The following is a 23,552-nucleotide window of genomic DNA, read 5'->3' on the forward strand; positions in this document are numbered from 1 at the left end:
ACAAGGAAGGCAGAAGGGGCATTTCAGAGGCGGGGGAACAGGCAGGCTTGGGGGCTGGTGGGAGGGGGAGCGAGGGGTCCACAGTGACACTGAGGTTTCCGGGCTGCATGACCAATGGGTAGGTGAGATACAGAGCCCCAGAGGAGAAGCCGGTCCAGAGTGTGGGAGCATAGGATTTCAGTTGGGGTCTACCCCTCTGCTGTATGCCTGAGCACTTTGGAGACTGAACCAGCTCATGGGCCCTCCCTTGCCCTGAAGGGCTTCGGGTGATGGGAAGAGAGAGGCAGGGGGGCCAGAAATAAGCCACAGGATAGCGGCCTCGGGCTCCCACGGCCCCCTTCTCCTCTGAGGTGTGGAAGGAGCCTGTCCGTGTCAGCTTGCCGTGGGGTGAATTTGTTCCATTGTGAGGTTGGGGAGGATGGGGTGGAGCACAGCTGGCTGTGTGTTGGCTGCATGGGCACGGCACTCTGGGTACAAATGTCACCCAGACCCGGGTGACGTAGCGCGCTCGCCCTGCAAACGGTCAAACCTGATACGTGTTTTTCCTAAGCGGAAAAATCTGAGAAACTTTACTCGAGACACACTGTCATTTCTGATTACTCTCTAAACGGACAAGTTTCTGAAAGTTATGTTTTGTTTGTTTGTTTGTTTTAGGTTTGTAAATAACTGCGGGGGGTAAAACTGCATAATGACCGGGACGCCTGGGTGGCTCAGTCGGCGAAGCGTCTGCTTTTGGCTCAGCTCATGATCCCGGGGTCCTGGGATCGAGCCCCACTTTGGGCTCCTTGCTCAGCAGAGAGTCTGCTTCTCCCTCTACCTGCTGCTCCCCCTGCTTGTGCTCTCTCTCTGACAAATAAATAAATAAAATCTTTTTTAAAAACTACATAATGACAAAGCTGTCTATCCTCTAAAGGAGGAAGGACCAGTAGAACTGCTTGGTGGCGTTCCCTGGAAAGTTGTCTTTTCAAGAAACCAGCTTGTGTCACCTCTAAAGCAAAGGGTTTGACAGAATCCACATGACAAGAACAGCAGAAGCACAGCGGGGAAGGCAGCAGGATTTGGTAAATGAGGGACCATCCGAGCCCAGAGAGGAATCCGCAGTGACCACGGGACAGGGTGGTAGTGGAAGGCAGAGAGGTTAAAAACACAGAGAAAAATAATCGGGTTTGGCAGGGGAGGGATGCGGGGGAATTCAGCTCGGGAAATATCATATGTTGCATATTAACTAGAAATTCTAGAAATTTATAGAGAAATTGACTGTGCAATTGGAGAGTTTTTCTTGGCAAATAGAAAGTCTAATTAGCTTAGTGTTCTCTCACTAGGGCTCATGCTCAGTTTCACAGGGAGGTTTGAAATGGAAGAATGCTAGAAAGTGTTAGGATTCCATTTATATTCGGTTCAGCAGAAAGTAAACCACATTCGAGTTCCAGCATATTTATTGCAGCAGACGCTCTGGTTTTTTTTTTTTTTTACCTTGAAAATGCTGATCTAGCGTTTTCGTTGGTGGCATGGGTGTGAAGAGAGCCTGGAGCCTGTGTCTGAGGAAGACAGACATAAATGCTCCTTCTGGAGTCCTAGGGTCCGGTCCTCGCTGCACTTGCCCTGTTTAACCAGCTAGCGATGTGATTTGGGGCACGACTTTCGACTTCCTTGGGCTGCTTCCTTTTCCTTGCTTGTGCAAGAAGGTTGGATGATATTGGAGGTCCTGCCAACACCGAAGTTCCATGAATTTCAAGAAAGAAAAGAGAAGGATGGTCTTCTTATATGGGGGAGGGGCTCTGAGTGGCATTGTATAAAATTTATGCTTAAGGGGCGCCTGGGTGGCTCAGTTGGTTAAGCGACTGCCTTCAGCTCAGGTCATGATCCTGGAGTCCCGGGATCGAGTCCCGCATCGGGCTCCCTGCTCAGCGCGGAGTCTGCTTCTCCCTCTGACCCTCCCCCCTCTCATGCTCTCTGTCTCTCATTCTCTCTCTCGCAAATAAATAAAATCTTAAAAAAAAAAAAATTTATGCTTAAAACATGGAAACAGATACGATGTGATAGAAAGGTCTGCCACCCCACGCTTATTTTTTTACGCAGCTCGTTCTGGGGGGAGACTGTGAACGGCAGCAGACATGGTAACAGATTTGAGAAGTCACCCCCCCGCCCCCAGTCCTGTCTCGGAAGCCATACTCATACCCGCTCATACTGTCTCACTCACTGTTCTGGTTTTGAAAGGTGGGTTGCCAGGTGTTCCTTTTATTTTCTAGATGCTGAGCTGTTTGTGCTTTCTGTCTGGTCAACCAAGGACACTTCCGTGAATATGATAGGAAGAGAGAAAGCCAGCAGATTCAGGGCAAGCCATACCTGGGTTCCTGGGCTGGCATTGCACTGAGCAGGTGCATGTGTGGTGCTCGCTCTCCTCACCTGTAACCTGGGGATTGTGGCGCCCATCTCCTGGGGTTTCAGTGAGGAGGAGTGAACGTGGGGAAAGCATCATGCGTGCTTCCTGGCATCGAGAGGGTGCTTGACAGCAGTGGGATTTTCCCACCCTTGTCTAGGCATGAATCATGTGCTTCTTTGCCAATGCCAGGCATCCCTGGGTGAGAGAGGGTGGGTCTGACTACCTGCTGTCTCCATGGCAGCATCTGTGAGATGCTTCTAGAGCACCTTGCCAAGCTCAGGCACTGACTCTCCTGGAATGACTCCCACTCAGCCTGCTTTCTTCCCTGCTCTGCCCAGGACTTCTTCATCCTTGAAGAAGAGCAGAGGGACAAAGAGAAGCAAGTCAAATTGAGGAAGAGGCTCTGGTGCGGGCCATGGTTTTCGGGAGGCCACTGAAAGAGTTGAGGTGGCTGGAGGAGGCAGAAAAGAGGAGGTCTGGAGAGGCCCTAAAGGGTGAGGAGGGGATTAGCCCTCTTCTTGGGGGCCATGACGGTATACCCTAGGGACTAGGGAGCATCTTGGAAATGCCAGAGCGGGAAGGTCAAGGTGTTTTGCAGGCATCTCCAGTTCTGTCTCTAAGGCTATACAATCAGATGAAGTAAACAGATGCAGGTATCTTGCTCATGCAGGCACAAATTTCACAATTGTTGTGGAGATTTTGTTGAACATGGAGCTGATAAGGATGTGGGTAACTGTCAGGCAGTATTTTTCTTGGGGTACGTAAAACGCAGTCGATGAAACTAGACCAGAGAGAGTGTGCGCTCTGGAGATGGTTCTGGGAGGGTAGGGCTTGCAACGTCCTGTTGGCTCTGCTGCTCAACCTCTTTTGCTCTGCCAGTCTCTGTGGAAACTGGGATTGCCACCCACTTTCCCTGGGTGTAGGGACTGTGGAAGGTTGTAAGTGATAGAGCCTTGCTCTGAGATGCCTTTCTCTCACCAAGACAAAGTGACTCTCAGTGACCAGTGTCTTTGGGAGCACCTGCATACCGAGGAGGAGAATCTGGTGTTCCAGAGTCATGTGGTCGTAGACAGATGGTGAAGAAATGCCATAGAAGATGGACCCTGCCTTGCCTAACTTATTTAGCCTTACGGTGAAACTCCAGAGCGCTTCCAATCATCGGCAGTGCCAGGAGCGGGTGATTGGGGGAGGTGGGGTGCTGAGCCGTGCTCCCCAGAAAAGACAGCCAGGTGCATTCCTGAGCACAAACCGCCTTAGCACAGCTGAATCTGGACCGATTCCTCGGTCAGTGGGCCACCAGGCCTGGAGCGCCTGTGAGGACCCTGCCGCCATGTTGGCGGCTATTTTCTGTGATGCTGGAGGCCCCCTCCTCCAGTCTTCCCTTCCCAGGCCTTCACGGTGCAGCTCCACCCTCCCCTGCTGTAGTGGACAGACTGGTTGTTGGTAGTCACCTAGCCACGCATTTACCACCGAGGCCCCATTTTAAGGAAATGTGAGAGACCAGTTCTTCTGTTTAGATGGGGCATTTTACACCGTGTAACTTGGAATCGCCAATGGGTTAGGGTTTGCAAGGTCATAGTAATTCTGAATCTTGTCCTTCCGAGACGAGGAGCGTAGTCTCTCGGCACCTCCTATGACCCTTAGTCTCTGATGACGTTGTCATAGCCTGAAGGGGCCCCTGAGAATTTGGGGAGATGACACAAGGAACGCATAAGGATGGTTTCTCAGATGTAAGCTTCATGAGTTAGTCACATGATAACGTAGGCTGCAGACCCATAAGAAATGGATAATGTATTTGTAAAGTGATGTGGATCTGGTATCTCTTTCAGCCTCCTTCCCGAATCAGCAGTAGGCGTTTGGTTTATAATTCGGGTCAACAATAATGCTTGTTGCTCTTTGAGCCCTCGCTGTGCATCAGGCAAGGTGTTATTTGCTTCCCATGGTTCTCTTTACATCCTGAGAGCAATTCTATGAGGTAGATGATGTTATTCGCATTTGACGACAGAATAAAATTGCTCAGAGAGGTGATGTAACTTGCAATTCTATCAAACCAGGAAGTGGCGTAGATGGAATATGAACCAGGACCAGCAGACTCCAGAGCATTTGCCCATTGCTTTCCACTTGGTGTGTGTTGTGCTGAGTACCTGCTAGCCTCGGGACAGTGTCATTGCTATGGAGAATAAAAATAAAATCGGGCGCCTGGGTGGCTCATTCGGTTGAGCGACTGCCTTCGGCTCAGGTCATGATCCCGGGGTCCTGGGATCGAGTCCCACGTCGGGCTCCCTGCTCTGCGGGGAGCCTGCTTCTCCCTCTCCCACTCCCCCTGCTTGTGTTCCCTCTCTCGCTGTGTGTCTGTCTCTCAAAATAAATAAAATCTTTAAAAAAATAAATAAATAAAATAAAAGAGAGAAACTTACCATGTAGTTGAGGATAAGATGGATAGACCACTAAAGATAATCCACGGACAACTGTGATTGGTACCCAGAAAGTCTTACCAGGGAAATTCAAGGGAGGTGCCAGGGGGGTTTAAGGGGGAAGCTGAGATCCTACATAGCTGGTTGGGACAAAGTGTTCATAGAGGCGGTGCCCTTGGAAGTGGGCCTTGCAGGACTGGTAGAATCTTGCCCAGTGGGGATGAATAAGGGAACAGTTTGCGGGTGGTGATGATTGTCAGATGCTCAGGTAAATCGGCAAGCTTCTGAAGAGACTATTAGATCATATATACGCATATATCTTTTTTTTTTTTTAAGATTTTATTTATTTATTTGACAGAGGCACAGCGAGAGAGGGAACACAAGCAGGGGGAGTGGGAGAGGGAGAAGCAGGCTTCCCGCTGAGCAGGGAGCCTGATGCGGGGCTCGATCCCAGGACCCTGGGATCATGACCTGAGCCGAAGGCAGATGCTTAACGACTGAGCCACCGGGCGCCCCTACGCATTTATCTTTCTGTATGGATATGTGTGTATTGTGTACGCCTGGATACAGTCACATTCTTTATAAAGCCCTTATACTCTTTTCAAAAGTGAAAGGCTAATGGTTTTCCGTCGCAACATTGTCCAAACTCTGTTCTCTACTTCTGAGAACCAGAATACCTCTGAGCAGTAGTTACTATGAATAGACATTCATGTTTATACTGGCCACGTAGGAATGAAGAGCTTTTTTGATTTTTTTTTTTTCCCCCAGGCAGCATCTATGATTGGAGCTGCTCCTTTTTTTTTTTTTTTTTTTTGAGTGTGGGCTCCTGTTTTCTAGCATGTTGAAACGTTAAGACTTCCTGTGTCTGCTTGATTTTGGAAACACCTCCTGTTTGCCTGTCACGGGTAATCGCTGTGTTTCTGTGGAGCCCTCATTTATGGGGAACAAATGGAGACAGCAACCAGTCTCTCCCCATTGTGGATGTGGGGACCTCTCTGGATTCACAGTGAAAGGCTACCTAATGCATTCTACTACAGGAGACAAAACCCAGCTCCCAGAATAACAAGCAAGGCAACTTTGGAAAGTGACTCTCGGTGACCAGTGTCTTTTGTGTGTTTGCTAAGCGTGCGGTGAATTTTTTTCTTTTAAGGATGGTATAAATTCTTGGGAATTATTCTCGGGGAAGACTGACTCTTCCTGAAGGCGATACGTAGAATCCGTATCAACAGGGTGGCTGTGTACGTTCCTCCAGGCTGTGTGACGACCAAGACACCGTGAAGCTGTCCTCCTGACCGAGGACCGGGGGAAAATGCTGAAACTAGGTGAGTTCGAACGGCCCTCAGACTCACATTCACATGACTCAGGAACATGGTGTTGCTGTCTGCAAGGGAGTAGCATTCAGGCGTGGCTTTAAAGTGTTTGTGTCAAACATATCACTGCTTTTCTTTTCTGTGACTGGGTGTGGGGACCTGGTGTTAAGCTGAGGGAGGTACGACTGTTGTGGGTGGAAAAAATGGCATCTGAAGTTTGCATGGAGATTGTGACTGTCTGTAAACAAATGAAGGATCAAAATGCTTCAGAAATGGGACTCTGACAAGATTGGAGAGTTGTTTCCCTTAAAGTTTCTCCTTTTTACATTTTCCATGTGTTTGTTAACTGTAAGATGTCTCTGGGTCCCAGTGCGTCGGCAGTGACCTGCAAACATGGGGGTGTTGGTTTCTATTCTCGTTTTGTAGATGTTGCTCAGAATACTATTCTCCCTAACAGCCAATAAGCAATTTCACTCAACAGATACGTGGGCTTTTGTACTTTTAAAACATGTATGGGGCTTGTTTTCAGCCGTAGTTAAAGCTTCTACAAGTACACTTAATTTTTTTTTATTCTTATGTTAATCCCCATACATTACATCATTAGTTTTAGTGTTCCATGATTCATTGTTTGTGCATAACACCCAGTGCTCCATGCAGAACATGCCCTCCTCAATACCCATCACCAGGCTAACCCATCCTCCCACCCCCTCCCCTCTAGAACCCTCAGTTTGTTTTTCAGAGTCCATCGTCTCTCATGGTTCGTCTACCCCTCCGATTTCCCCCCCTTCATTCTTCCCCTCCCACTACCTTCTTCTTCTTCTTTTTTTTTTTTCTTAACATATATTGCATTATTTGTTTCAGAGGTACAGATCTGAGATTCAACAGTCTTGCACAATTCACAGCGCTTACCAGAGCACATATCCTCCCCAGTGTCTATCAGCCAGTCACCACATCCCTCCCACCCCACCCCCCACTCCAGCAACCCTCAGTTTGTTTCCTGCGATTAAGAATTCCTCATATCAGTGAGGTCATATGATACATGTCTTTCTCTGTTTGCAAGTACACTTAATTTTATTTTTGAGGTAAATTGGAAAACTTTTTGAGCATGGAAATAGAACAATTTAAATAGCCCTTAAAGTTATATAGGGATTTGCACGCTTGTTCAAGTCTATGCCCAATATTTGTTGAAGTTCCTCTAAAATTCGTCTGCTCTAAAGACTTTCTGGAGCTTCAGCTGAATACGAGGAGGGGATTAGAAATTGGAAGACATAGCCAGGCATCAGTTTATATCTAGTTTTTTGGCCCATTAATTGAACCTTGGCAGCCAATGCAATTTCCTAGAACCGTGACTTCTTTTTCTGTGTGGAAAGTGGTCACCTGCACATCATTTGTGTTAAATGTACATTTGCGCACCAGCCAGAGCTGTGCGTGTGATTCTCCGTCTGCTTTCTTTATAAATATATCTAGGCATATTCTATCAAATATATGAAAATGGTTATAAGCCTGTGACTGTATCTCACGGTGTACATGCAATTGGGATCAGAGCCAGATTTGGCTGGGAAGGTTTCCTGGAAGAAGTGAGGGTTTTTTTTGGGGGGGGGAGGGAGTTTCAAAGGGAGGTAAGTATCACACTTTGGCAGAAGGAAGAAGCATACATAAAGCTTCCAAGGCTGGAGTGATTAAGTCAGACGTATTCAGTGAGTAAGCGTGAACTGTGTGAGAGCAGATTGTAAATTAGTGGTTGAAAATCGCCAGGCCACCAGGGAAGGAGAGGTGAGGGCTGTGTGTGAAGGAGGACGGGAGAGGCTTGTGGGCGCGGCTCTCTGTGTTGCTAGCAAATTTCACGCCTGGATACCCGTGTGCGCTGACCATGTTGCCATCTAGTGGAGCCGGCCGAAATGCACCTGCTACCTCTTTTCACTTCAGGTTAAATAATGTGGTATCTTAGCAGTAGGGAAGCTCTTTTTCCCCCCAGGAATTCTAAATAAGGAATTAGAGGAGATGGATGCAACTGGGCGCCCCCCAAATGATATTAATTTGACTCTAGGAAATAGAGCTGAATCCCAATAGAAAGCATTTCTTATAGACGATGTTTGGTCGTGGAGTCCATCGTGGTACGGTGGTGGCGGAGGAAAGCCCTCCCACCAGAGGCACCACAGCCCAGAGACCTCAGGGCTGGAAGACACTGTAGAAGGCCGTACCCCTACCATCCTCCCTTGCATCCATCCATGCCTGCATCCATTCAGCAGAACTTCTGAGTTCCTGTTACCTATCAGTCTCTCTTCCAGGTACTGGGGATATACCAGTGAGGAGAGCAGTTAGAGATCCTGGCTCATGAGAAAAAATAAAGAAATAAAATAGAGAAATCAAGAAATCCCTGCCCTCGGAGCACTGACATTCCAGTGGGAAAGATGGACAATAAACAAAGAAGTAAAATATATAGTAGGTGGGATTCTGCTAAGTGCTAAGGAGGAAAAAAATTTTTTTAAGTCTAAAGTCGGGGATAAAGATTGTTGTACATGTCTGTGGGGTGGTGGGGGCAGAGAGAGGATTTGCAATCTTGTGTCCTCGCTGAGATCGTGATATTAGTCTCTCCTAAAGGTTTGAGGAAGCCAGACATGGGAAGATCCTGGGGAGGAGCATTCCAGGCAGAGGGCAAGCAGATACAAAGGCCCTGAGGTGGGAATGGTCCTCATGTGTTCCTGAAACCGCAAGGGGGATGGTCAGAGGAAGGACAAGCCAGAGAGATGGGAAGGGGCCAGATCAGCTTGGGCCATGGGGACGGTTAAAACGAATTTGACATTTCCTGGACATGGGAGGAGAAGCCATTCCATCTAGCCTGATCTCTTTGACAAATGAAACTTAGGACAACGAAATCAGGTCAGGTGTCCGTGGTTAATCAGCATCATTGTGCCGGAGCTGGGATGAGAACGTGCCTGCTAAGCCAGCGTTCTTCCTGCTGGCCTAGCCTGCCCCGATGGGGATGCAAGACCCTGTGGAGGCTCAGGCTTCCAAGTGCAGTGGTCCCGAATTAGCCCAGTGCTGTGGGGTGCTCCAGCAGCTGCATGTCAGCTCGGTTCATCCTGGTCCTTCCCTCAGGATGACCACGGCACGCGGAACGGAGCAGACCCCTTACCTCTGAGGGCTCCTCCGCCAAATACTGCCCTCCTTCATTTTGGAGATAAATCCTTTGGGTTTCGCCAGTGGTGAGACCCCTAAATCTCCAATCTCATGAGGGCTCCCTACGTTCATTGTGCAGTTACTTGGATATGGTGAACGTAAGATATTTCTGTCTTACAGGGGTGGATCACAGTTCTCATCATGAGAGGTAGTAAGATTGAATAGTGAAAGTTATTTAAAACGAATTTGAAAATAGGAGCACCTGGGTGGCTCAGTTGGTTAAGCGTCCGACTCTTGATTTTGGCTCAGGGCATGATCTGAGGATCATGGGATCGAGCCCCCGCATCGGGCTCCATGCTCAGCGGGGGTCGGCTTGGGATTCTCTCTCCCTCTTTCTCTCTCTCAAATAAATAAATAAATAACATCTTTAAAAAAAGAAAAAAGAATTTGAAAATAGAATCACCAGGTGAGCTGCTGGTTGTCACCAAATGCAGCTGGGCCTGGATGGTTTTGCCCAACATTCTTTGTCTTCTTTCTTTACTGTGAGCCTGTTCAAGCACCGCCCTCCCCCACTTTCTTTAGATCTTATGACCGTTGTCCTCTGGACGCGAGCCAAATCCTCTAATCTCACTTTCTGATGCAGGTCAGACTAGTGCTCAGTATAGCGGAGAACCCGCATGGTCTCCTCTCCTTCATCCGCCACAGCCTGGAGCCCGTATACAGAGTAACAGGAGGTCCTGGCACCAGGTCGGTCCCATCCTGTGGAGAAGACTCATGACTCACTCTCTTGCTCCTTCCTTCCCTTTCTTCCAAAGCAAAGCTCTCAGGATAGGTAATGTGAGGTTTACATCATCTTATTTGGCACGTACATTTGTTTGTATAGTACTTTCTCCCTTTTTTTCTTTTTTTTTAATTTATTTTTTGCCAACCAAGGTAATTTCGTATGTCCATTTGCCTATTTTTTTTTTCAAATGAGCTCTGAAATCCCACTACCTCAGACTATCAGGATCAGCCCTGATTTGCATCCTTGGGAATCCATAGTCCCTTCAGTAGCTAAGCTCTTTGTTTATCCCTGGAGGCAGAGGGCACAATTCCCTGGGATCCTTTGGTTTGGGTCTTTAGGAGAGTGGGTGCTCCTGGGGGTGCTTTTACTGTTTCCTGCCTTCAAATCTTGCTGTTTTTGCAAGGAAGGCAGCCACCCCTTGTGGCAAGGATGTTCCCCTATCGGGTCCATCAGGAGGCTCCATCAGGGATGGTGGGGCAGCGCCATACTGGGAGTGGAGGACCCATGTCCTGTCCCTCAGACTCTCTTCCCTGTCTGTGTCACTGAGGTTGCTCAGCATCCCCCCTGCCCATGAGTCTCTGCTTGGCTACCTATCACTGCCATCAGACAGGCGAGACTTGGCTATGCAGGAAAGGGGGTTTCTAGGCTGTCCTCTGACTTTGTTGGGCAGCCAGCTTGAGGAAATGGGGGAGAAAGTATTGGTCATCTGTGTATCCTGGGGATCCTTTGCCCACTGTCCTTTAGGGGCTGGGCATGTGGTAGAGCCGGCGGCAAGATTAGAAGTCCTCCAGCATGCTCCTCATTTGCTGTCCAGAGTGGTCCGTCAGTTAGGGCTCTTATTATGCAAGAAAGAGAAACCCCAGTTTGGACTGGCTCATACAAAAGAGAATTTTTTATTAGCTTGCATAACTGGAACGGGATTTGGCTTGGCCTCTCAGTGATGTCAGGAACCCATCTTCTTTCTAATCTGCTGTCTGTGGTTGAGTTTCATCCTCAGCTAGCTTCTCTCATGGTGGTTAAATGTCTGCAGCAATTCCGACTTCATACCCCCAACACACTGTCCAGGGGGAGAGAGAGAACTGGCTTCCAGCAGCTCTATCAGAGGTGCGAGTGACCTTTTCCAGAAGCCCCCAGCAAATTTCTCATGTCTCAGTGCCCAATCTTAAGCCAGTTTATTGGCTGTAGAATGGGGTGGTAAGTGGCATGGGTGGCTCAGTTGGTTAAGCTCTGCCTTCGGCTCAGGTCATGATCCCAGGGTCCTGGGATGGAGCCCCGCATCGGGCTCCCTGCTCAGCGGGGAGCCTGCTTCTCCCTCTGCCTGCCGCTTCCCCTGCTTATGTTCTCTCTTTCTCTTTGACAAATAAATAAATAAAATCTTTAAAAAAAATAATAAACCAGTCACTCTATGGCAAGGGGGCTAGGATTACCGTGACTGAGTTGAAATGGTCAGGGTAAACCTGGGAGCTAGGGATGGGCTCAGTGTCTCCCTCAAATAGCGCGCTCCTCCTCAAGGAGAGGGGATAGAAGTGATGTCGAGTGGGCCACGGTTGTCTACCGAACAGACTTCCTTTTGCTGTGGTTTTTTCTGTTTTGTTCTTTTCTCCTGTTGCTTCGTACTTGGTGACTGGCGATGGTATAACAATACAGTGAATAGAGCCCTGCATATTGGATTCCCAGCACCCCCGCCCCCGGGACAGTGACATGGATGCTATCAGGGATAACAAGGACATCCCATCCATGAACCCCAACAGCACTGCAGATCAGGAAGGGAAATTCTCACCGGTCAATAAAGCATCCCCAAAGTACCGTAGACCTGGTCTGGTAGGGACTGAACAATGAGAATAAGAACTAGAGAAAATTAATTACAGGCAGCCCTTCCATCTATGGTAATTATATGTCCCCATAAGACACTGAAGTCCAATATAATTTTTCTTTTAAAACAATGTCATAAGGCCATTTGTTCCTGTAAAGAATACCCTTATGTTTTATAAATAGGAGCTTAATTGTCATATCTGGTTATTTTATATATTTTAATTGATATTCCTGGAGTCTGGATAATGTAGACTTTGAAACTGCACATGAATAAACAAAATAGGGCAGTCGGTCATATAGGATGTTATTTTGTTTCCTCTAGATGATACCTCCAGGAGAATGGCCATCAAAGTCAGGGGAAGGGACTAGGGCTATGTACAAGGGCTCTGGGGGGAGAAAAAGGCACAGTGTACAAAAAAACCCACCACTTTTGGGGCACCTGGGTGGCTCAGTTGGTGAAGCGTCTGCCTTTGGCTCAGATCATGATCTCAGGGTCCTGGGATCAAGCCCCACATCGGGCTCCTTGCTCAGCAGGGAGCCTGCTTCTCCCTCTCCTGCTCCCCCTGATTGTGCTCTCCTGCTCTGTGTCAAATAAATAAATAAAACCTGAAAGAAAGAAAGAAAGAAAGAAAGAAAGAAAGAAAGAAAGGAAGGAAGGAAGGAAGGAAGGAAGGAAGGAAGGAAGGAAGGAAGGAAGGAAGGAAGGAAGGAAGGAAGGAAGGAAGGGGGAAGGAAAGAAAAGAGAAAGAAAAAAGAAGAAAGAAAGAAAGAAAGAAAGAAAGAAAGAAAGAAAGAAAGAAAGAAAGAAAGAAAAGAAAAGAACGAACACCACCACTTTCACGCTGAGTAAGGTGGAGGACGAGACGTATGAGTTTATCTTTGTACATGACCTCCATGAGTAGCAAATGGAATTCCAAACTCCAGAGCCCTGTCCCCAGCCAGCCAGTGTTCCTGCCACATCCCTGACAGAAATAGACACACAGAAGGCCAAGCAGGGCTGATCCGAAGCCCTTTATTATAGGTGGGCTTTGACCCAAACCCTGATGATGACCTCGAGTGGGCCAGACTGCACCTGCAGGTCACCGAAATCCAGGCCAGGACACCGGACTAGGCTGCAGAAGGATGCAGGTGCCTTTAAATGCATGATGCTCTGTCACAGAGAGGCCACCTCCACGGTGGAGGTCTCAGAGGTGGAAGTTCTAGTGCATGTTAAGACACTTGCATGATGAGCTCTGGACGTGTTGTATCAACTTTCCAGGGCCTAATTTCTCATCGATGAGCAAGTCTGAGCTGAGACTGAACAAGAGGACTTGCAAAGCTTCCGGTAAGCCCGCGAGTTCTGGTTCTTGGGTTCTGAGCAGACTGTGATGGGAGGCGTCATTGCGGAACTGTGGTGGGGTGAAGGGTAGGGAACTGAAATCCTCTGTGCCGGGACATACGGACACACAGGTGATGGTAGTTTCTGCATTGCGTGCTACAGGGGTCTTCAAGAGCTACCAAGTGGCCGGACTGGCTGAGGGCTGGATGCCAACAGCTCCAACTTGCGTGTTTAACAACATACTACAGATCCTGGGCAGAGACGCAGCTCACTGAATAGAGGGGCTGTTTCCTTTAACAAGCCCGCCTTGGATGCTGGCTGACAGGCTTGTGTTCCAGATGTCGGGGGTCTTGTGGGAGCCGTGGACAAAGGGGGCGGCGAGATCAGACGGTGACCACTGCTGGCTGAAACTTCTGTTAAAACGTGGTTTCAGAGCCGTGGTCACGTGGCTTCTCTTGGGAGCGGCGAGCCCTGCTGTGTTTTTTGGCCTCCTGTTTTGTTAAGAGTCGGATTACAAGTGGTATTGCACACAGTTGTGGTTTTTCAGTTTTTAGTGCTCTCGTTGCTCAATTACCCAACTCCCAGACGGTTGGCTCTGGAGCTCTACCTTGATGGGAGAGAGATTGTTGTTTGTGTTCTGTGTCCGTCTGGATAAACCAGTGGTCCCAAACACAAATGTCTACAAGAGCCAGGTAAGAAATAAGAATGTGAAATTACTGCTTTCTACGAATAATTGGAAGTCATGACGCCTGGGGCCGACTTGGAGAGAATGGGTCCTATCCCCAGGCATTGACGTTCAGATGAAAAACAACATTTATCTGGTCCAAGAAAACCCTCTATGGCTGGATTCAATCCTAAGGCTACCAGTGTGTGATTCCTGGGCTATGAATCAGCCAGCTTCAGCTGTCATTCACGTTTGCTTAGCCTCAGAGATATCAGATGTTACGGATATGAACCCTTTGTAGTTTTGTGTCTCAGGAGATTTTAGCTCTTTACCTCAGATGACAAGGCAATCCCTGGGCTAAATAGGCCACCCTAACTTTGACCCACAAATTGGAAATCCTTCCAAAGAAATAATGTCCTCATGAATATCATTCCTTTGGTTCACGGCCTTTGGAGGCTGAATCAATTTAGAGAAGCAAAGATGGAAATCTCATTCAAAACAGTTCTGAGTATTTTACATCATTAAAAAAAAAAAATTGTGTCACTAAAAACAAGGAACCTCCAGCATTTGAAAGACATATTCCTGCCTTGCCGGTTGTTTGCTGGGTATATTCACAACTCTTTGCCTTGTCTCTGAGTTAGGCTGGCTTGGGGGTAGGGATCAGGGCGGAATCTGGAATGGGACAAGCTCGAGTTAGCTCTTTCCCACCCCTTCCAAGCCTCCCCACGCTCACGTTCTTAATTTCTGCATCCCTGCTCTCCCCCGCCTCCCCAAGAAGGAACAAAGAAACCAGTGAATTGATTTACACGCTGAGGTGTGAGTCATCCACAGGCCTAAGAGACACTTGTATTTTTCAGAGAACCTGATGGTATAACAGGAAATAGGGCAAAGTTTAGCCAGAAGTCATGCTCCTTTAATGAGAATATTTCTTGTCGTGCTAACTGGATAGTTTGGGGCTGGGGAGACAGCACCTTAATAGCCCTGCTTCAGGTAAGACCCTCTGGACTAACACTGGCCACTGAGCATGGGAGGGGAGGGGGATTCGGCTTTATCCTGTTTTATTTACATTATTCAAACTCCTGTCAGAGCCCATGAAAATTCCTGCAAATGTGTTTTTGTAAGAGACTGATGGTGCCCAGCTCCCCTGTGTCTGGCCAGTGGGAGAGTTGTGGGGATTTAAATATTCCTTCAGCAAAGCCACTCAGTTAGAGCTATGCTAAAACTATGCTCTTCTGAAAGTGCTTACTCACCAGAGTACTGTCTCAATTTCTCCCTTTCTGTGAGACTTCATAAAGGAATAGTCCATAGTTCTCTATGTCCTTAACAGCCGTTTACTTCTGAACCCCTTGCAATGTGGCTTCTGTGTCTAGTCATGTTACTCAGTTGTCTTTTCTCTAAGAATGCCAGTGACCCCCTCATCATCATATCCATTGACCTTTTCTTTAGCTTTCCTTTCTGGTGTATTGTTTTTTCCCCTGTTAGCTCTACCAGGAACCATTCTTCCTTTCTTTCTCCCTTACCTCCCCTTCCTTGGCAAATTCCTCCACCTTCAAGTTTTAGCTTAGGCATCACTTCTTCCAGGAAGCCTTCCCTGATTGACTCCCTCCCCCAGGACTGATTTACAATACTTGTCCTACCAGCTTTCATAGCACCCTGTATTTTTTTGCTTTTGCACTTACATTATATTTTAATTAGTGTCTTCCCCCCTTCCCTGCCTATACATATAGGCTCCATGAAGACAGGCTCCAGTGTTTTATCTGCACCAGTTGCCTTGTACCTGTACATGGTAAATGTTCCATCAGTATTTGCAGACTGAAGAACTTTATAAATGAAGACAGCATCTGAACAGTGCCATCTATGGCTTCTTCTAGAGCAGCTGATGAACCCCCGGCTTCCTCCAGCAAGCTTTGGTTCTCCCTAGGTCCCTTGGACTTCCAATTAGTAGATGTAGAGGGGTTGTTAGATGCTGTCGATAAAAAGTGACATCTGGCTCTGAGGAAGAAGGCAAGTGTCAGGAAATCCTGACCATTCGTAAGCAGCCCCTTCATGACCAGGCAGTAACTCTCCGTGTTGCTTATGTTGGACAAGGGATGGCTCCCTGTTGATGAACCCCATGGAGTGGATGAGGTTTGAGGGTTCTGACCACTAACAGAATAGGAAACACATTGTTCAGAGAGCCAAGCAAGGGGGCACTAATGATTTTATCATCACCATGGAGGGAGAACTTGAATATCTGATTGGCAGTTCTAGAGAAACTTTGACTAATTCTTAAAGGAACTGATAAGTGTTGTGTAGATACAAAAGTGTGTAGACAGTACTGTACTTATGGGCCATTTAAGGAGTTTTTAAGATAATTTCAACTATATACAATTTTGCTTTACTGATTTGAGAACCTAGTGTCCCTTCTCTAACCTCTGAAAACATGACTCATCTATGTTAAGAGCGTTGCACCTGCTCTGTAGAGCTGTGTATTGGGATGGGCTTTCTAGAGCATGTGAGAAGAACGTGAAATCTTGATCACATGCTTCTTTTTTTTTTTTTTTAAGATTTTATTTATGTATTTGACAGAGAGAGATAGCGAGAGCAGGAACCACAAGTAGGGGGAGTGGGAGAGGGAGAAGCAGGCTTCCCACGGAGTAGGGAGCCCGATGCGGGGCTCAATCCCAGAACCCCAGGATCATGACTTGAGCCGAAGACAGACGCTTAATGACTGAGCCACCCAGGCGCCCCCACATGCCTCTTCTTGTGTCTTGAAGTTGGATAGGAATTGTTGACTGGGTGTAAAGACAATGGAAAAGGACAACTTTATTTAGGCCAGGTTTAGTGAACAAAAGTAGGTTTATATCTGTACTACAGAATAGTGTAATCAGCAGCAATAGTCTGCTGTGTAAAAAAAGTAATAGTAATGTTCCATAGCCTTTGTTTAGTGAAGAGGAGATATGCTGTGCCATCTGTTTTAGAAATAGTTTCTTTTTTTTTTTAAACATTTTATTTATTCATTTATTTGAGAGAGTGAGAGAGTGAGAGAGAGAGAGCACATGAGAGGGGGGAAGGTCAGAAGGAGAAGCAGACTCCCTGCCGAGCAGGGAGCCTGATGCGGGACTCGATCCCGGGACTCCAGGATCATGACCTGAGCCTAAGGCAGTCGCTTAACCAACTGAGCCACCCAGGCGCCCTAGAAATAGTTTCATCAAAAGCTGTAGCTTTATGGAAAGAACAGCCCTCTGTGGACGAGCCCAGCTCATGTGGGAGACTGATCTGATAGAAGAGGCTCAAGCACATCCCCCCGCTGGTGGCCCTGCTCAGACCTCAGACTCCGAAGTGTGAAGTGGGACTCCTCCCTCTCCCCTTGCCACGCCTGTTCCTCTCTGGACTTCCCCTGTCTTCTATTAATGTCCCTCTTCCTCCCAGTCAGCCAGGCTCAGATCCTCCCAGTCAGCTTTGCTGTCTGACCTCTCTGAACTGCTCTACACCCCTCTTCTGGTGGAGCATATGCTATGTTTGTCTTGAGGTCAAATTATTGGTGTTCTGCTCAATCACAGACTCTATAGAGTGGAGAAAAGTAGCACAGAATGAGGTCAGAGGACCCGCCTTCCAGTCTCAGTCCTGGCTAAGTGACCTTGGTCCAGCCCCTTAATGTCTCTGAGCATCAGTATCCTCATCAGAAGCAGATGGAGCCAATAATACCCAAGATTTCTTCCCTACGGGGTTGTTAATGAGGATCAGTGGCAATGTATGCAGAGACACTTGGAGCACTAGAAAGCACCACCTTGCTGAGATGTGGTAAGATGGAGATGTGTTCTGTAACGTGCCTAGCTCAAGACTTAGCACATAGTAGGTGCTTGATAAACTATGCCTGATGTGACAAAAGCCACAGCTTTTCATTGCATAGACATATGCATTAAAACAGATTGCAGAGAAAATCTGCTCTTCACTAAACCAGGCATAAGACAGGCGTAATTTAAGACAGCTGAATATAAACATAAACATCATTTGGTTCTGAACTGAGCTGCTGGTTCAGAATTTGGGGCAATGGCCAAGTGGAATATTGCTTCCTTCCCCTGGCCCAGATAACAGGATATTTGGGACACCCAAGGTTCTGTCTTTTTACATTCAAAGGTTAATCTCATCCATTAAGCACACAGATGACAAAATTAAGTAAGTCTTGTGCAACAATGGATCCCAAGTTGGCTTTAAGAAAACACAGTGTCTTATAAATGCAAACAGCCTCCGAGGGGGAGCTCATTCCTAAGAAACTGGGTTAATAGAATGTTTATTGCCCAAGAGCCATTCATGCCTTGAGTAAAGAGGTGCCTGGAATTCCCATCTGGGACTTATTAGTATATATATTTAGGTGGCGCAGTGCCGGATGTTCGTTCTTCACCAAAAGGAAACAAAACTCCCGTTCTGAGGATGGCGAAGTTGCTGCTCTTTGAAGGTGGGCAGCTGCCGCTGGTACCTTGCTGGCCCTGGAACTTCCATCCAGGGAACTGCAATTGGGTTCAGTCCCGCTTATCAGTGGTTCCGAGGGCAACTCCGGGGAGGGGGGGGAGGTGGGGAGGGGGGGTGGTTTCTGGGTGGCTGGCAAGGCTGCCTCTGTAAAGATAAGCACAATCCATTAGTCGAAGCCCTGACTCCAGGGGCTTCAGTGGGGGGATGTTTGCCTTTGCTCGTCGCTCTGTGTTTAGGAAGATGTTAAAAGGAAGTGCATGCATTTTGTGCCTGTTGTAAAACAGAAGGTTTGCAGCTGTCAGAGTTATTTTCTTTTTGGCTCTTTATCTGATGGACTTTTTTGTAAAGCTGACAGATTTATGGATTGTTGCAGATCACCCACGCCAGCTCTTGAGATGTAATGCAAATTTTCTTTTCGTGTTTCTTTCTTTGAAGGGCAGAGATTTATGTACGCATTTCCTTGTAATGTACTTTGGAGGCAAGGGGAAATTAAAATTATCCTTACATGTTGTCATAATTCAATATTACGAACTGATTCAATGATGATTTTATTAGTGCTATGGTGCCTTCGAAGCCTCCAACATGTTCTCCTTAAAAAGGAGGGGGAAAAAACCCCACAAGATAAAATTGTGTGTTTTTAATAGCTTACAAATCAGCCTCAGAAGACAATGGACATCAAGATGATCAACTTTAAGCATTATAGAAGTTTGCTCTGGAAGTGTAGGCTCACTGCGGGCTTTCGTAGGCTTTCTGGAGGAATCAAGACCCGAGCAAAGTTTGGGGAGAGGTTCAAAAAAAAAAAAAAACAACGGTGTAACATAGGAGGAAAAATAGACCAGCGGTAGCCGCTCCTCCCACAAGGTGTCATGGTTGGCTGTAATGTTTGTTTCCAGTAACTTCCAGTGAATGAAACAAAACAAGTGTCGAAGTTTCTCAATGAGGACTTTTCAGATCATTCATTTCTGCTTGTTGGGGGGGTGTGCATTCGTGGTTTTGCCCGTGGCGGCGTCCTGCCTCTGTACTTGGTTGCCTTCGCCCTCTGGGGGAGCGGGTGGTCCTCCGGCCGGCATCCCGAGGGTCTCACCCGCAGCCTGCGGATCTCTGTGTCTGCCTGCGTGCAGGGGCCGAGGCAGCCAGGATGGGTGGCAGGCACAGATGATTCTGTCTAGCCTCTGTGCACATGTGAAGTGTCCGCCCCTGGGCTCTTTGCAGGGAAATGGGCTTACAACCTGTTAGATTATACCAGCTAGAGATGATGGCTGACTAACAGCCGTAGGAGTGGAGGGAAGAAGGTCTGTCGAGCAAATATTTTGACTGTGGGACTTAGTGAGATTAGAAATAAGGGGAGGGCGCCCAGGTAGCTCAGTTGGTTAAGCGACTGCCTTTGGCTCAGGTCATGATCCTGGAGTCCCAGGATCGAGTCCCACATCAGGGTCCCTGCTCAGCCAGGAGTCTGCTTCTCCCTCTGACCCTCCCCCCTCTCATGTGCTCTCTCAAATAAATAAATGAATAAAATCTTTAAAAAAAAAAAAAAAGAAAGAAGGGGAGACAGAGCAGCCTGAGCTGGGGACCATGGTAGGATTCTAGCCACTGTTGCCTCAGTGAGAAATAATTTGATATTGGGAAGAAAATCAAGATGCTGTGTGTGTGTGTGTGTGTGTGTGTGTCGCTGCTGGTCGGAGTGGGGGTCTGTCTGTGCCTTCAGAAGGAAGGATACTCCTGGATGGGGGGAACGTAAGGAGCCATCCAAATGGACAGGCCCTTCTGGCAACCGAAAATCTGTAGGCAGGAGCAAAGGTTCCTGACAATATTCACTCATGGACCCTTTAGGGTCTCTGTATTATTTTCACATCATTTTCTTGGACACAAGGAATACCTCACAGTTCCATTTATTAAGTGCTTAGGTCCAAATAACTTACTACGTATTTCTGTACTAATAACCTGGTAGCTGTGTGGAAAACATGATACATATAAATCGAGAGATAAAAAAGAATGTTAAGTGCTTAGGTCTAAATAACTTACTACATATTTCTGTACTAATAACCTGGTAGCTGTGTGGAAAACATGATACATATAAATCGAGAGATAAAAAAGAATGTTTTTATTTCATTCTTCACCACAGTGACTAGTAGAATGAGTGCCCCTGCTGAGCCTTGCGTGGTTCAGCCAGGATCCAATCGGGAGACAGGAAAATAGGAACAGGAGAGTTTCATATAAATAAATACGAACTAGCACTATAGTAGGGTGGCTCCTCAAAAGATTAAAAATAGAAAATCACTGTACGATCTAGCAATTCCACTTCTGGGGATGTACTCCAAAGAACTGAAAGCAGGGACTTGAACAGGTCTTGGTACACCTATGATCGTGGCAGAATTATTCACGATAGTCAGAAGGGCGTAGCTACCCAGTTGCCCATTGAATGGTCCATGAATGGACAAACAAAATGTGATACGTGATATCTACATGCAATAGAATATCATTCAGTCGTAAAAAGGAAGGAAATTTTGGCGCAAGCTACAACATGGATGAACCTTTGGGACATTAAGTGAAATACACCAGTCACACACAAAAACACAAATACTCTGTAATTCCACTTATATGGGTTGTCTACGGTAGTCCGGTTCAGAGACAGAAAGTAGAATGGTGGTTGCTGGGGACTGCGGAGAGGGGAGAATGGAAAGTTAGTGTTTAATGGGTACAGAGTTTCAGTTTTGCAAGATGAAAAGAGTTCTGGAAATGGGTGGTGGTAAGGGTTGCCCAACAACGTAACGGCATTGAGTACAGTTGAACTGTACCCTTAAAAATGATTAAGATGGCAAATTTTATGTGATGTGCCTTTTACCACAATTAATAATAATAAAACAATCAAAAGAAATACTAACTTTAGTGAGGACTATCTAGCCAGTGGAGAGAATTGTAAAGAACAGAGGAATAGCTAATGTAAAGAGCAGCCACTTACCATGGGTTCCAGATAGAGCACCAAGCGTGAGCATCTCACTGTTCCACACCAGACCTTGATGGAAGAGGGTGGCCAGCCACAGCATCTTGGATGGCAGAGAAGTTACCGTAATGCTGTGCTGGTTAGAATTTGCTAGAAACCCACCCACTAGGAGGCTGAGACAATCTATCTATGGGGAGGTTTCTCAAAAAAGCACACCAGAACCAGGAGGGGAAAGTTTTTCTTCCAGTAAGGTCTCCACAGTGCACCCCACTGACAAAGCTTAGAATTGTACTGGCTGGCGAAAGAAAAAATATATTCCAAGTCCCGTCTTTCTTTTCTCAAAGCAGGTGATGAAGGGTGAATTTGGGGCTGTTGGGCAATAAATTGATCACTGGCCAACTCACAACTTCTCAAACCTTGAAATCAGATTGGATCTCACTACCCTAATTTCCTGTCTTATGTACTTTTTAAATATAATACTTGCTTTTTATCACAGCAACTGCCAACAGCCTAGCTTTGCAAAGAAATGATGTCATCAAAAGAAATGTAGCACAATCTAATGTTACACTTGTGAACTTGCTCGAAGTAGTAGTTCATACAGTTTCTGAGAGATGTTGAATAATGCTTTGTTTTCCTCAAAAATTTACAATATCCTGTGACACCCCTGTGCGCTTGCCCTCAGCACCACGGCATTCATTTTGGGGATCTCGGGGCTAAAATTATGAGTCTGTTTCAACAACTCTGACCACAGCACTCTAACATGTGAGAATCTAAGGTGCCAGTTCGGTTGAGAGGACAGAAGAGTCATGGTGGGTAAAGTCAAAACTGTCTGGGGTAATGTTATTTTTGAAAACCTCTTAGGAAGTTACCAGATTGGAGAATAACATATCACTTTCCAGCAAGTAGAAGACTTACTGTCTGTTTCCTCCACCATTGGAATGGGTTGCTAGATGAAATAGTTGGCTTGTCTTTGGAAGCACTTTGATGTGAAAAAAAAATACATAGCCTTAAATACAACATTCACCATCAGCGCATGAGATGCTCACCGTGTGAGGAGACCATACAGAGATGAGAGTCAGGGAGGGACCCGCCAATTCCTAGCTCCATCACAGGCTCGCCCTGCAGCAGAAAATCATTATATGGAACGGTAGCAGATGCATTTATATGGTAACGTTTTCTCTCTTTCGGGCTGCTTGCACGTAGTTAAAATTGAGAAAGTTAAACGGCATTTGATGGCACTTTGCTGAATTCAGTAGTCAGAATTCTGTCGGAGTAGATCTCAGATTAAGAAAGCTTTGAATGTTAGCACTCTTCTGTTTCTGCTGGGAAAGGTACAGGATTCGTAAGACCTTTTCTCGTTAGAGGGGCACCCTACCCTGTTCATATTAGCAGCTTCTCAGAAAAGGTATTTATTTTGGTGAAGTCTCCAACTTGGTGAATCATAACTATTACATATTTCTAGAGCTCTTCTTTAAGGAGAAGCGGAATGGCTGGAGTTTTGCAACCTGACCTGTTCAAATGGAAAAACTGACCCATGCCTTTCAGTGCTACCTGCAAAACAGCCCCCCGCTTTCCCCTCCGAAACCCTGTTTGGATAAGTTCTGCTTTGGTTCACATTTTTACCACCTGCTGAGTCTGTCTGTTGGGTTTCAGCCCTGGCTGCTTTCACCTGGCAAGCCTGCCCAGCCCTGGAGCTCCGCCTACCAGCCTTTCTGTCTCTTAAACAGTGATGTTAATTTAATAGCCATTCTACCCGTGTCAGAAACTCAGTGTCAAAATCAAATCAGGACAACTTGGCGCGGGTTAGACTTTCTTTTTTTTTTTTTTTTTTTTTAAAGATTTATTTATTTATTTGACAGAGACAGACACAGTGAGAGAGGGAACACAAGCAGGGGGAGTGAGAGAGGGAGAAGCAGGCTTCCTGCGGAGCATGGAGCCCAATGTGGGGCTCGATCCCAGGACCCTGGGATCATGACCTGAGCCGAAGGCAGATGCTTAACAACTGAGCCACCCAGGCGCCCCTACGGGTTAGACTTTCAAATGGATCTCAGGCCAGGAGTCTGTGTATGGTCCAAATTCCACATATGAAGCACGACTTTCGTTTCCTTGTGGATTTCATATTTGTTCATAAACCAGAATAAAGCTTCTTAACTCCTCAGATGCAATTAACCAACCTGTCTTGGCAGCACTTTCTACGGCCTTAGTGTGAGCCCACGGAAGAGAAAAGAGATGATCACTAGCAAACGACTCTTGGTTTCAGCTCAGGTCATGATCTCAGGGTCATGAGATTGAGCACCGCGTCCGGCTCCGCACTGAACGTGGAGCCTGCTTGGAATTCTCTCCTCCCTCTGCCC

The 23,552-nt window shown here is 46.9% G+C and overlaps 1 protein-coding gene across 3 annotated transcripts in view; it reads left to right on the top strand.

Moving 5' to 3' along the window:
• Positions 1-23,552, top strand: part of TNFAIP8 (TNF alpha induced protein 8) — a 115,924-nt gene that overhangs the window by 46,656 nt on the left and 45,716 nt on the right. Inside the window, exon 2 of one of the 3 annotated variants that reach the window (XM_045891465.3) lies at positions 5,948-6,119. The exons of 1 other annotated variant lie outside the window; for it this stretch is intronic. In XM_045891465.3, the coding sequence (XP_045747421.1) occupies positions 6,107-6,119 (13 nt within the window). In that variant the 5' untranslated portion in view covers positions 5,948-6,106. Of the gene's footprint in view, positions 1-5,947; positions 6,120-12,531; positions 13,148-23,552 lie in introns of those variants that run through there. One more of the 3 variants, XM_045891446.3, reaches the window with a different exon arrangement.

This window comes from Mirounga angustirostris, unplaced genomic scaffold (assembly GCF_029215605.1).
Source record: "Mirounga angustirostris isolate CCGP_5_RB_7025 unplaced genomic scaffold, mMirAng1.0.hap1 SCAF_7, whole genome shotgun sequence".
Classification (NCBI taxonomy): Eukaryota; Metazoa; Chordata; class Mammalia; order Carnivora; family Phocidae; genus Mirounga; species Mirounga angustirostris.